At 63.1% G+C, this 11,680-nt stretch overlaps 1 protein-coding gene across 3 annotated transcripts; it reads left to right on the plus strand.

The window, feature by feature from the left end:
• Positions 1–3,781: 3,781 nt before the first annotated feature.
• VAMP8 (vesicle associated membrane protein 8) lies at positions 3,782–11,482 on the plus strand. Of its 3 annotated transcripts, none has more exons than XM_074940107.1 (3): positions 3,782–3,934; positions 7,001–7,162; positions 8,251–11,482. In XM_074940107.1, the coding sequence occupies exons 1-3, from the start codon at positions 3,932–3,934 to the stop codon at positions 8,392–8,394; spliced, it is 309 nt and encodes a 102-aa protein (XP_074796208.1). In that variant the 5' UTR covers positions 3,782–3,931; the 3' UTR covers positions 8,395–11,482. The 3 variants fall into 3 exon arrangements, with proteins under 3 accessions (XP_074796208.1, XP_074796209.1, XP_074796207.1); XM_074940108.1 differs by lacking the exon at positions 3,782–3,934 and adding an exon at positions 4,734–4,849; XM_074940106.1 differs by lacking the exons at positions 3,782–3,934; positions 7,001–7,162 and adding an exon at positions 7,539–7,980.
• Positions 11,483–11,680: the final 198 nt, after the last annotated feature.

An 11,680-nucleotide genomic window follows, 5' to 3' on the forward strand; every position in this document is an offset into this window, starting at 1 on the left:
CCCTCCCCCCGCGGGCCCTATCCCGGACGCCTGGGTCCTCCCGCTCCCATTCAGCCCCGCGCTCGGGGTCCTGGCGCCCCCGGGTTCCCCCCACCCGGGACCTCTCCCCCCGGGGACCCGCAGCGCAGCGCCCCCAAGTGCTGCCCTGGGGCTCGTGCTACAGCCAGCAAAGAGGCTCCCCGCCTGCTGCAGCCCGTGGGCCCCCCCATGTATTGACCAGGCCCGGCCCCACCCTGCGGCCGGGGGCTGCGCCACGTGCCTCTCCGCGGCTGGCTCGGGCCCTGCTGGCCGCGCTTGGCGGGGTGAGCAGCCTGCGGAGAGGGGCAGGCTCGGGTCCCGGCCTCGTGCTGAGCCCTCCCGGCGGGGGCAGTGGGCCGCCGGCCGATCGCGGGTAGCCAGACCGGGTTCAGAGCAGCAGCCCTGTTCGTCTGCATCCGCGAAAAGGAAAGGAGGACGTGTGGCACCTTGGAGACTAACACGTTGCTTTCGTGATGCATCCGATGAAGGGAGCTGTAGGCCTGGAAAGCTTACGCTCCAATAAATCTGTTAGTCTCTAAGGTGCCAGGAGGCCTCCTGTTCTTTCTCCTGAGATAAGGAGACATTCGTTAGGAGTGGGGCGCTAATCAGATTGTCCCCCTGCTTCCGTGAAATTAATGTGGCAACTTGGTTTGCTACAGGTACCAGGCAGAACTAGTGTGTGGGCTGGGGGAAGAACGGTCCTCCTTGGGGTCAGGAGGGCTGGGTTCCGGTGGGGTATAGTGGTTAGGGCTGGGGGTGGCAGGACTCAGGACTCCTGGGTTTTCCCAGCTCTGGGAGTGGGGTTCTATGCCTGGCTCTGGGAAGGGAGTGTGATCTATGGCTTTGAGCAGGGGATTGGGGGCTCAAACCTAATACAACCCTCCTGGGTTCTGTTCTTGACTCACTGTGTGACTCTGGCCTTTTCCCTCTTTGTGCCCAGTTTCCCCTGCTGTGGGCTGGGGGTCGATGAGACTGACCCCTCCTCTCAGGGGGGCAGGCAGGATGCCTTCATGTTGATAAATCTCATTGGGATCCCCTAGGAAAGGGCCAGGTACCAGCGCTGCTGCTTTGGGTCACGGATCATAGAATCATAGACTATCAGGGTTGGAAGGGACCTCGGGAGGTCATCGAGTCCAACCCCCCCCTCAAAGCTGGACCAATCTCCAGTTTTTGCCCCAGATCCCTAAATGGCCCCCTCAAGGGTTGAACTCACAACCCTGGGTTTAGCAGGCCAATGCTCAAACCACTGAGCTATGCCTCTCCCGCCACTGAGCTATCCCTCCCCCTCACAGAGTCATAAACCAGCACACTTTAATAGTGACAATTACCCAGGGCTGGGAAGCTGTAAACAGAGACTGCTGGGGCTGCGGCCTGCAGAACCACCAATCGCATCTCCCTCCCACCCAACTGCATTTCTCATCTGCCACGGAAGCTGCATTTCCATCCTGCCAGCCAAACGGCCTGGTCTTCGCTTCACTCCCCAGCCCTGTACAAACCCCAACACCTTTTGCTCCCACTGCAGAGCCCAGCTGGTTCTTCCTGCTCTTCCACTCTGAAGGGAAGAGGCAAATATTTATACAGAGCCCAAAATGTTACATTCTCTGTGGCTCTGGCCTGTGGGGGAGGAGGCAGAAAGGACCAGCTTGGTGCCAGGACAGGGACAGAGAGATCTCCCCAACATTTCCCACAGCTGCGGCTTTTGCTACAAAACAAAATCCAGCCTCCATCTGTTCTTGATATGAAGAAAACTTTTTCCTGGTGACCCTGAGGAAAACTGACATGGCTGCATCTGCCTGAGTTTGCAGAGAGCCTGAGCCGATCGCCCGGAGATGAGGGATTTGCCCTCAGGGTAACCAGTGCAATGATGACTGCCTGGGTTTGTTGAGTCCAAAGCAATAGGAGCGAGCGTGCGGGATGAACGCCGTTCATTCCAGTGAGGGCTAACTCCAATGCCCACTGCTCTCACTTTAAATGGCAACACTTAACTATTCCAGAGGGAAGAGGAAGGATCAGAGTACAAAGGGCTAGGTCGGGGGGGGACAGCGTGGGATAGATATGTCGTGGGGGGGAGGTGGCATGGCTGGATTAATTTACCACAGAGCGGGGCTCAGCTTCAGCCATCTGGAAACACTGCACTGAAATAGCCTCGTCCTGGGCTTGAGTCTGTCCCTTTTCTCCCTCAGTTACGTCTGGCCAGTTTCCATCAGGTTTAAACGAAGTATTGCAAGCAGGCAGGACTAGAGCAGATCAACAGTGAGTCATCCACTGCCCTACCCTGTCTCCAGCACCAGCTGCTTCAGGAGCCCTGGAAAACCCAATCCCCCATGCTGCCCATGGTTGTATGGCAAGATAGGGATTCCTGCCTGACTCTTGGGGCCATCAGCCCTGGAGCATGAGAGTTGATTACAACTGTAACGGAAAGGAAAGGGTGTGGAGGGTGATTGGGGGATGGAGGGGAGCAGCCTCCTTAACCCAGAGAGAGGGCAGCATGGCACCAGAGGCCTTCTTGTGAGAGGAGCTGCATGCCTGTGAGCCCTGCTGGCTCTTCTGTTTGCAGGAGGGTGGGAAGGCTGCAGGGTATGTCAGGATTGCACCCCTCAGGCGCCCCTGTGGAGATGAAGATGCGTGACCAGGGGTAAGGTGGTAACACAGCCGTGTGGAGTCCGCATGCTGCCTCAGTGCCAGAGGCAGGGTGGGCGACACAGGGCTTGGGCGCTGCTGGGAGACCAGGCCTTCCAGAAGAGCCAACAGCTCCATGGGGGGCCCGGATCAGGTAGTCACTAGGCCGTGCAAAGCCATCCATGCACCAGCATCCTCCACAGCCCCGCCACACAGCAGGCCCCGGCCCCTTTCCACTGTCCTCCCCATCGTCAAAATCTCCAAACCTTTTTCACCCAGCTTCCTGACCCAGGGGGGACAGTAGCTGCTGGGCCCCATCCCCCACCTCAGCTGGCTTCCTCTGCAGCCCAGTACCCCCTGATCTGGGCGGAGTTTAACCCTCTCCCTGCCAAACACAGGGCAGGGGCCTGGCACCCCCTGTAGGTGTGTACAAGCAGGAGATGGGCACTTGTGTTAGTGCTGGAGATAGATGGGCTCCTCCCCAGAGCGGGGCAGTGGCCCAGCAGTCCCCGCCCCTGCCAATGTGTCTGGGCCTACGGTCTGCCAGCAAGGCACCACCATTGTCCCACTCAGTGACTGGGCTGGATCTGGGTCCACCCCAGCTCCACTCAGCAGCCTCAGCCCCGGGACATCTGCTCCCTGCAGTGCTGGGCTCTGGTCAGCTCCACCTGCCAGGGCAGCGCAGTTTCTATCTGGGTCCACCTCCGCTAGACATACCCTGCCCTGAGCCCTAGGAGCATTTTGTACCAGCTGGTGTCAGCCAGGCTGGGATGGGACACGGAGTGGGCAGAGCTCCCCCCACCCAGGAGAGTTTCCTGTCCCAGATCAGCAGATGCCCCTCACCCCTGACTCACAGCCCCTGCTACTCCTGGGCCCCCCAGCTCTGCCGATGCCCTCTGTGGGGGGAGGCCCCAGCCTTAACCCTAAAGCACTAGCCCAGTGCACAGAACCAGCCTGCTGGGGTGGGGGCTGCCCCCCAGGGGGGCTGGGTCTCCTGGACAGGTCTGTGGGTGGCCTGGGGCTGCCAGGGGACACGGGGGGCAGGCAAAGCTTGGAGCCCATCGCTGGGGACCCAATGCCTCGGTTCTGTGCGGGGCCGAGGGACCCGAACCCCGCTGGGTCCGCCCGGTCCCGGGGAGCTGGGCCCGGCTCGTGCCTCTTTAAAGGCAGCGGCGGGAGCTGGGCCCGCCCCTCGCACCTGGGGACCGGCCGGGCCGGGCTGGGCTGCAGGAAGCAGGAAGTTTGGGCTGAAATTTAGCGCACCAGGAAGTGGCCGGAGCGGCGAGAGCGGAGCATGGTGAGTGCTCGGGATCGGGGGCCCGCCCCGATCTGCCCCGGCCCCCCGATTCACACGGGGCTCCGGCGCCCGGAGGGGATCCGGAGTGACTCTGCGCGGGGAGGGGCCCGGGCTCGGGCTCGGGCTCGGGCCCGGCTCCGGCTCCGGCTCCGGCTCCGGAGCTGGCTGGAGAGCGGCGGCCGCGGGGGAGCGGACTGGAAACAGCGGCTGGCGGGGATCCCGCCTGGCTAACAACCCTCCAGTGCAGGGCAGCGACTTAACCCCCCCCTCCCCCCAGTGCTGCGGAGAGAACCCAGGCGTCCTGGCTCCCAGCTGTGGCTCTGGTGGCTGCTGGGGGGAGGGGTCACAGGGCAGGGTCCGGGTAACAGAGGGAGGAAGCGGGTGCTGCTGAGACAAGGGACCCGAACGGCGCGCTCGGCGCTGCAGGCTGCTCCCTGGGCCGTCTCCAAGGTGGCGGCTGGACGGCCGGGCAGAGGCTGGGCGCAGGTAGCGATTGCTGTGGGGAGGGGACTGGGTGCAGCCAGCGTGGAGAGGGGAAGCGGGCAGCCGGGATATTTTCCAGGAAGGGAATAGGGGCGGGGAGAGTCTGCAGCTTCTCAAAGGGGGCGCAGGAGCAGGGTCATTCCTGAGCCCAGAGAGACCCCCCACCCCGACTTCCAAAGTAACAGGCTCCTGGCTGCGTCCCGTGCCAAGGCCCCCCATGGATCCACAGACTATGAGCTGCATGCCCCCCTCTCTCTTCTCCCCGCCCCCCCCCCCCGGTGCTGGGTCTCATTATCAGCCCCTCCCCCTCCGCCCCCCCTTCCCATCCCTGCAGAGCTGCCTAGAAAGAGGAAGCGGGCGGCCTAACGGTTCCTGCCGCACTCGGGGGACTCCAGACCCCAAGCCCTGTTCTGGACGCTGAGCCGGCCACAGGTGGGGGACAGGGCCCGCTAAATTGCAGGGCTATTTTGGGGCCAGGGTGGGTTGGGGGGAAGGGGGATGACTCAGTGGGCATTTGGGGGCAGCGCTGGCGGGTGGGGTGGATGGAGGCCAGGCTGGGTCTAAAAGGGGCCACAGACCCTGGGGGCTCCTGGCTTGAGCTGCCCGCTGTGTGGGGCTGCCGGGGGCTGGGAAGATGCAGGGGTCTGGGAAGGGGTCTTGGGGTTGGGGGGTCTTCAGGGGGTGCTTACCAAAGGACTGGTGCCTCTGAGGCCCCACTAGCCGTGATCCCCCCCTGAGGGGGCAGAGGGCTCTGAGCCGTGGTCTGTCCATCTGAGCAGTCTCTGAGCAGCTGCAAAGCAAAGGGCAGAAGGCAAAAGATTAATGTGCCCAGGCTCGCTGGCACGTCCAGCCCCCTGCATCTGGGGTCACTAATTCACCTGAGTCAGGGGAGAAGGGGTTAATTCCTGGCCCAGGTGCTGGCTGCACAGAACACCCCAGTCCAGAGCACCTGGGGGGAAGGGGGGAGCGGCCTGGGACCTGAAGGGTTAAGGGAAGGAGCTCGGGTGCCCCAAGTGTTGCCAAGGTGCCCTGGCAGTGGAGAGGTTTCCCTTAAAGGAGCCACACGGCGGGAATGGAGGGGGGCTCTGGCCCCTACCCTGTCTGCTTCCTCCGGGGGGGCCTGGGGTTCCACCTCTCCAGGGGCTGGGGTGTCCCTCCTCCTCCCCTGTGTTGGAGCCATGTTGGCCACCTCTGGCCAGTCCTGGGTTAAAAACTGGGTCAGATTTGGGGGATCAGTGTCGGGCTAAATGCGGCAGGTGCTGGGGGTTGAGTGGGGGCCCGGGTGAGCTGCTATGAATGGCCGGAAAGGGGAGGTGGCAGTCGCGCTGCCAGCCAGGGCCAGTCTAAAGGGGATTCTCTCTGCAGGCTGCTGGACTCAGACCCTGGGGCTCCCAAGGGGCTCCCTCCGGCCCACGCTGGGCAGCACTGCCCTGGGCACTGGGCGGGCTCCGCTCCCATGTGCCTGACGTACTTTGGGCGCTGGCCCCGGGCAGCGTTTCTGAGATTCCAGCCTGGGACCCACCCAGCCTGACATGCCTGGGTCTGACCAGCCCAGCCGCTTGGATCAGGTTCAGCAGGAGGGGGAGGAGACAAGGGGGTGGCTCTGACCCTGTCCCCCCCCGCGGGTCTCACAGGCTCAGGGGGTGCTCCCATCCTGGGACTGTCCCAGGCCCCTGGGTGCGCTGTGTTTGCTGGGTCTCTGCTCTGCGGGGGGCAAAGGACCAAGCAGGGCTTTGGAGACAGACCCCCCTCTCCACCCCTGCGGAGGGGTTTGCCCTGGGCCACACTGGGCTGGCGGTGTCACACCTGCTGCCCCCTGCCCCACGCCCCCTCCAGGCAGAGGGCATAACTGCTGGGGGGGAGATTGCTCGGACCGACCCGACCGGCTGGGTGAGTCCAGCTGGCGGTGGAGACGTGACGTGCGCTGGAAGTTCCCTGTTGGCATTCTGCAGTGATAAGTGTGGGGGGTGGGGCAGCGCAATCACCCCGGGGGCTGCTCTGCCCCATCGCCCAGAGAGCTCCCCCCAGTGCCCAGTCCTGCCCTGTGGGACCTCCCTCAGCCTCTGTGCCTGCAACGCTGCCTCTGTGTTCTGGACCCCTCCTGGCCTTGGGCCAGGCACCCTCCTTCCCCGGCTATCTCCTCTCCCTTCCTCATGCTGGCTGAGGTGTTGTGGTCCAGTGGTTAGAGCAGGGGTCTGGTAGCCAGGACACCTGCTTCTATTCCTGACGCTGAGAGGGGAGCGGGGATGCTGGGAGACAGGACTCCTGGGTTCTCTTCCTGGTTCTGCCCCTGCCTTTGTTACATCAGCTGCCTCAGTTTCCCCACGATTGTTCTCCCGTAGTAGGCTGTGGGGCTCAAACGGAGTCTGTGAAGCATTCTGAGCTCCTCAGAGGGACAGGGCTGCAGCTGGGCCCCAGAACCGGGGCATTGCCCTGTGATCAACACCCCTTTGGCTTCTCGAGGGCCCTTCCCCCATTCGCCTTGGGGCCTCCCTTCTCTGGGCCCCCGAGGTTTTGCCCGGGCCGCGTGTGCTGCTCCCGCAGCCGCTCTCCTGTTGACCCTGGCGGGGGCTCTCCCTGCAGGAGGGCACTGGTGGCAGCGGGATGGCCACTGACCGGGTGAAGAACCTGCAGAGCGAGGTGGAGGGGGTGAAAAACATCATGTCTCAAAATGTGGAGCGGATCCTGGCGCGGGGCGAGAACCTGGACCACCTGCGGAACAAGACAGAGGACCTGGAGGCGACGGTGAGCCCTGGTTCGGGGAGGGGACCGGGGAGTAGCAGGCTGGGGGAGACCCCCATCCTGTGCTCGTGAGGTTCCTGGTTAGGTCATGGGGAGCAGGAGGGGGAACCTCAAGACTGGAGTTGATTTGCAGAGGGTGGCGACTGGAGCCTGATAGGGGGTTTGGGCAAAGGCCTGGCTGCTGTTCTGGCCTGGCACCGGGTGCCCCTGGCTCTGGGGCCACCCAGACTAAGACAGGCCTGGGCACCGCCATGAGCCCTGACCTCGCTCTGGGGGCTCCGGCTGCTGCCCCCACAGGCTCAGCTGGGCGTGGAAAAGGCGCCAAGCAGGAGGCGGGAGGGTGGTTTGGATCCTGCTGGTCCCTACCCACGTGCATTGCATGACGCGCACTCTGTGGGGAGGGGCTGTTTGCTCAGCCACTGATAACCCCTGGCAGCCGGCGAGATGCTGTCCCTGCGCTGCCCTTTGTCCCGCGCGGGCGCTGCTTACCGGAGGCTCTCAGCCCGGTGCCCAGCATGGGCCGGTGCCAGCAGCTGCAAGCACCCTCTAGTGGTCAGCTCTGGAATAACGTGCCCATAGCTCCCAGCGCCACTTTGGCTTGGCAGAGCGGAGCTGGGGCAGTGCCCGCACGTGGACCCACCTGCCGGCATTGCTCATGCCCGCAGATCTGCCCACGTGAGCTGAAGCGGTGGAAGCCAGATTCCCATCCACTGTGTTCGAGAGCCCAGGCCCACTGCTGCCGCGGTGTAGCTACAGCAAGAGGAAATGTCCTGGCGAACCCCACCGGCGCTGGCTCCGACGTGGCGAGCGCAGTCCAACGGGTGCGTCTGGTGCCCCAGCACCAAACTGGGGTGGCCCATGTAGATCTGGATTAAGGCCGGTGCTGGCCCGATCTACCAGCCCAGTGAGTCTGTGTCCAGATGCGGCCTCGCCCTGAGGGGGTGCAGATGTCCGCCCCCCCCAATCCCTCTGGTTAGAGCTGCCCTCGGCAGGTGGGGGCTGTCCAGCGGCCTAGGGCCAAGCCAGGCAGGGGCTGGAGGTTCTGGGTCAGCGTGGTGCTAACCCCCCGCCCCTCCGGCGTCTCTTCCCAGTCTGAGCACTTCAAGACGACCTCGCAGAAGGTGGCCCGCAAGTACTGGTGGAAGAACGTCAAGATGATCGCCATCATCTGTGTCATCGTGGCCATCATCATCATCCTCATCATCCTGTTTGCCACCAACGTCATCCCCACATAGGCCACGCCCCTCCCCGCAACCTCTTCCTCTTCCCCCCACTCCACAGCTTCCCTGCCCCCACTGCCTGATGGTCGCTGGGGGGGGGGCGATGCCTCCTGTCAGCCTTCTGAGTTTGCCCCTCCCTATGCCAGGAGGGGGAGGACACTTGTACTCTGACCCTCATTGCCCCCATGAAAGCTCCTTGGGGACTGTAGCCCCCTGAGGGGAACTCCCCTGCTCCCTCTGGCTCTGCCCAGCTTCCTTCCCCCAAACCCTGTGTCACACCCTTTCCCGGGCACTCCCGTCGGTGTTCCCAGGTTGGCAGAGCCAAGCTACGCGGGAGCAGCTCCCAACCCAGCTCGGCCCCGGGGGGCGGGGTTGTCCCCTCTGCCCAGTGCGGCTGCCTGTAGTCCAGCTGAGGGAGGAGGCACTCCTGGGGCTGGGGTGATGGGCTTGGATCTGGGGAATGCTTCCCCCCCGCCATCACAGCCCATGCCTCCTGTGGGGCAGAGCTGGGCGTGGGCAAGGGCTGCTCTGTCCTGAGCTGGGCGTGGCCCTGTGGGGAGCAATCTACCTTTTGCCTTAATAAATAATGAGAGAAGGCAATATCCCCGCAGGAGGGGGCGGGGGGATTTGTCAGCCACCTCTGCCTGTCGAGGCTGGGGGCTCATGGGCTTCACTCCCTAGGTTCTCATAGCTAACCCCTCCCATGGCACCCTGACAGTCGGTGCACCCCCTGTCCTGCCTGGAGGGGCAGGGTGCTCTTGGGGGTGCAGAAACCCCCTCTTGTCTGCAGGGAGAGACTCAGCCAAGGGGCGCAGCTGGGAGCTGGTGGGTGCTCTGTCGACGAGGGGAGCGGGGAAGGGTGAGCAGGGCTTGTTGCCGCCTCAACCCGCCCCAGCCTCCCCCACATGCCCTGAGTTTGGCTGTGCAGGTGGATCTTACTAGCAGGCTCCCCTGTCGGACCTGGGGGGGATCCCTGAGCTGAGCAGTGGAAATGAGCTTTGGAAGTAGTTTCAGAGCCGCCACCCCCCCGAACCTGGAGGGGGAGACCAAGTCTTCCTGATTTCCCCCCTGCCCACCCTCGCCCCCCGGACGCAGGCTGCGCTCCCTGCAATAAATGTATTTATACCTCACCGGGGAGTAGCGATTTATTGGACGGAACCTACCTCCACCTCTGCTCTGTACCCTGTCTGCTAAGCCCCACTGGACTCTCCCCCACAGCACCCTCCGCTGGGAGAGGCTGGGACTGCACAGGCTGGCATTGTGCCTGGCCCGGGGTGTGGGAGGGCTGTTGGATAGTCCTTCATTCCAGGCTGTGACCAACTTGTAACCCTCAGCCCCCCACCCTCTGGGGCTGAGAGCGCAGGATGCTCGCCCGGCAGCCAGCCCTACCCCTGGCTCTTTCCGGGGCCCCTCCCAGCTGAGGATCTGCCATGATGCACCCCCTGAAACTGAGGCATGGAAGCGGCTTGCCAAGGCCGTGGCAGAGCCAGAAAGAGAACCCAGGACTCCTGCCCATCTTTCCTGGCACAAACCTGGCAGCAGCTTGGTTGTGAGAGCTGGGTTAGAGCGGGGGGAGGACTAGGGGCTAGTGGCTGGGGCTAGCATGTGGGGCAGGGCCATCTGCTGCAGCCAATGGAGGGGAGATTACTGGGTGACTTCCTTTCCCCCCCCCCCCACACGCACACACAGGGAGAGGGGATGGGATCCCTGCCCCCTTGGCCAGGGCCCCTAGCACTAGAGCTTCAGGAGCCCTTTGCTGGCCTCCCGTCCACTCTGGGCTCAGCCACTAGAGGGCACTGTCACTGATCCCCATGCAGCACCCTCTGGGAGTCATTTCCAGATAATCCCCTGGCCATGAGCCATGGGTAACCAGATTCTGCTGAGCAGAGAGATGTGGCTGCCTCTCTGTCTCAGTTGGCTATTGGAGAATCCCCATTAGCACTATGGGGCTATGACACACAGGAGAGCAATCCTGATTCCACGCAGCAGAGGGCAGTAACAGCTGTTGGTTTTAATGTTTGATCAAGGGCTCAGATCCAATGGGGGATACTTAAAACAACCAAACAAATATAAAAATTAAACAAGCTCCTCCCAGAAGTAGCAACCCATTCAGCCAATGAGATACCAGCTTGAAGCAATTCCATCATTGGCACAAACTCCCATTGGCTGGTCAGAGATCTGGGGGGCTGGGTGCTTCTGTGAGCAGATTGACCCTTTTGTGGCTGGGCCATGCCCTCTGCTCCCCCGCCATGGCTCTGTTGTGTTTCACACCAGGATGTGTTACCGTGTGGAACTCCCTGCCACAGGATGTCCCTGAGGCCAGAAGTGCAGCAGCGTTTGAGGGCAGGCTGAAACGAGCTGGTGATGAGAGTTGCCAGGGGGACCTCAGAGACTTCTATCCTGTTACACTTCTGCCTCAGGATATGAGCTAGCCCCAGGCTGGTGGGACGTAGTGAAACCCCCTCCATAGGCAGGTGATGCCACAATGGCCCTGGGCCAGGGGCTTTCTGCCTGTTCCTCAGAGGCAGCTGGAACTGGCTGCTGTGGGAGCCACGATACCAGGCAGGATCTGCTAGTGGGGCAGCTGGCTCCGGGGCTGGGCTTCCCCTCCTGGCTGGGGCTGTGGGAGCGCTGTGTTCCCCTACGCAGCTGCCCAGGGCACTGAGACGCTGACTTCTGTGCCAGAGGCAGCCTGCGTGGGTGACACAGACAATTGCCTCAGTGTGTGGGGAACAGCTCGCATTCCCTGCTTGGGCCTCAGCTCTGGGCTGGTGCCACGGAGGCTGGCCCGAGGCCTGGCCCGATGGCTCAGAGAGGCAGGTGGTAGAGGGTGGGTTGGCAGCTCCTGGCCATGGGGAAAATGGTGGAAGCAATCGCAGCCGTGTGGGCACTGCCAGGTGGCTCCCAGCCTCAGGCGTTGGCTGCAGCTCCTCAGGGCTGGAGGGCCGGTCCCACGGGGTCCCTGCCAGGGCAGAGATGCAATGAGCCAGAGACTGGCGCCAGCACTGTTCAGCTGGGTTTGCTCCACTGCACCCCATCCCCGCTGGGTCCTCCTTCAGTGCCCACACAATTCCCCCCCCGCCCCAAGATCTACCCCCTCTGCAGCCCCAGCACTGGCCCCCGGCCTCCCCCAGCCGATCCATCCAGCATAGCCATCCCCATCATCCCTGAATCTACCCGCCCCCTTTGCAGTTCAGTGGCGGATTTAGAGTTAGTGGGGCCCTGTGCTCAGCTTCATTGTTGGGGCCCCTCCTTGGGACCCAGCCAAGGAAAAGAACATTCGCTCTTATCTCTCCCCCCC

This window comes from Natator depressus, chromosome 26 (assembly GCF_965152275.1).
Source record: "Natator depressus isolate rNatDep1 chromosome 26, rNatDep2.hap1, whole genome shotgun sequence".
NCBI lineage: Eukaryota > Metazoa > Chordata > Testudines > Cheloniidae > Natator > Natator depressus.

What these genes read in the sequence shown, in the direction of transcription:
- VAMP8 (XM_074940106.1), top strand. Translation starts at nt 7,675, where the DNA reads ATGGGCCGGTGCCAGCAGCTGCAAGCACCCTCTAGTGGTCAGCTCTGG. An exon ending in TGGCGAGCGCAGTCCAACGG is followed by an intron (nt 7,981 to 8,250) that starts GTGCGTCTGGTG and finishes GTCTCTTCCCAG; the next exon opens with TCTGAGCACTTCAAGACGAC.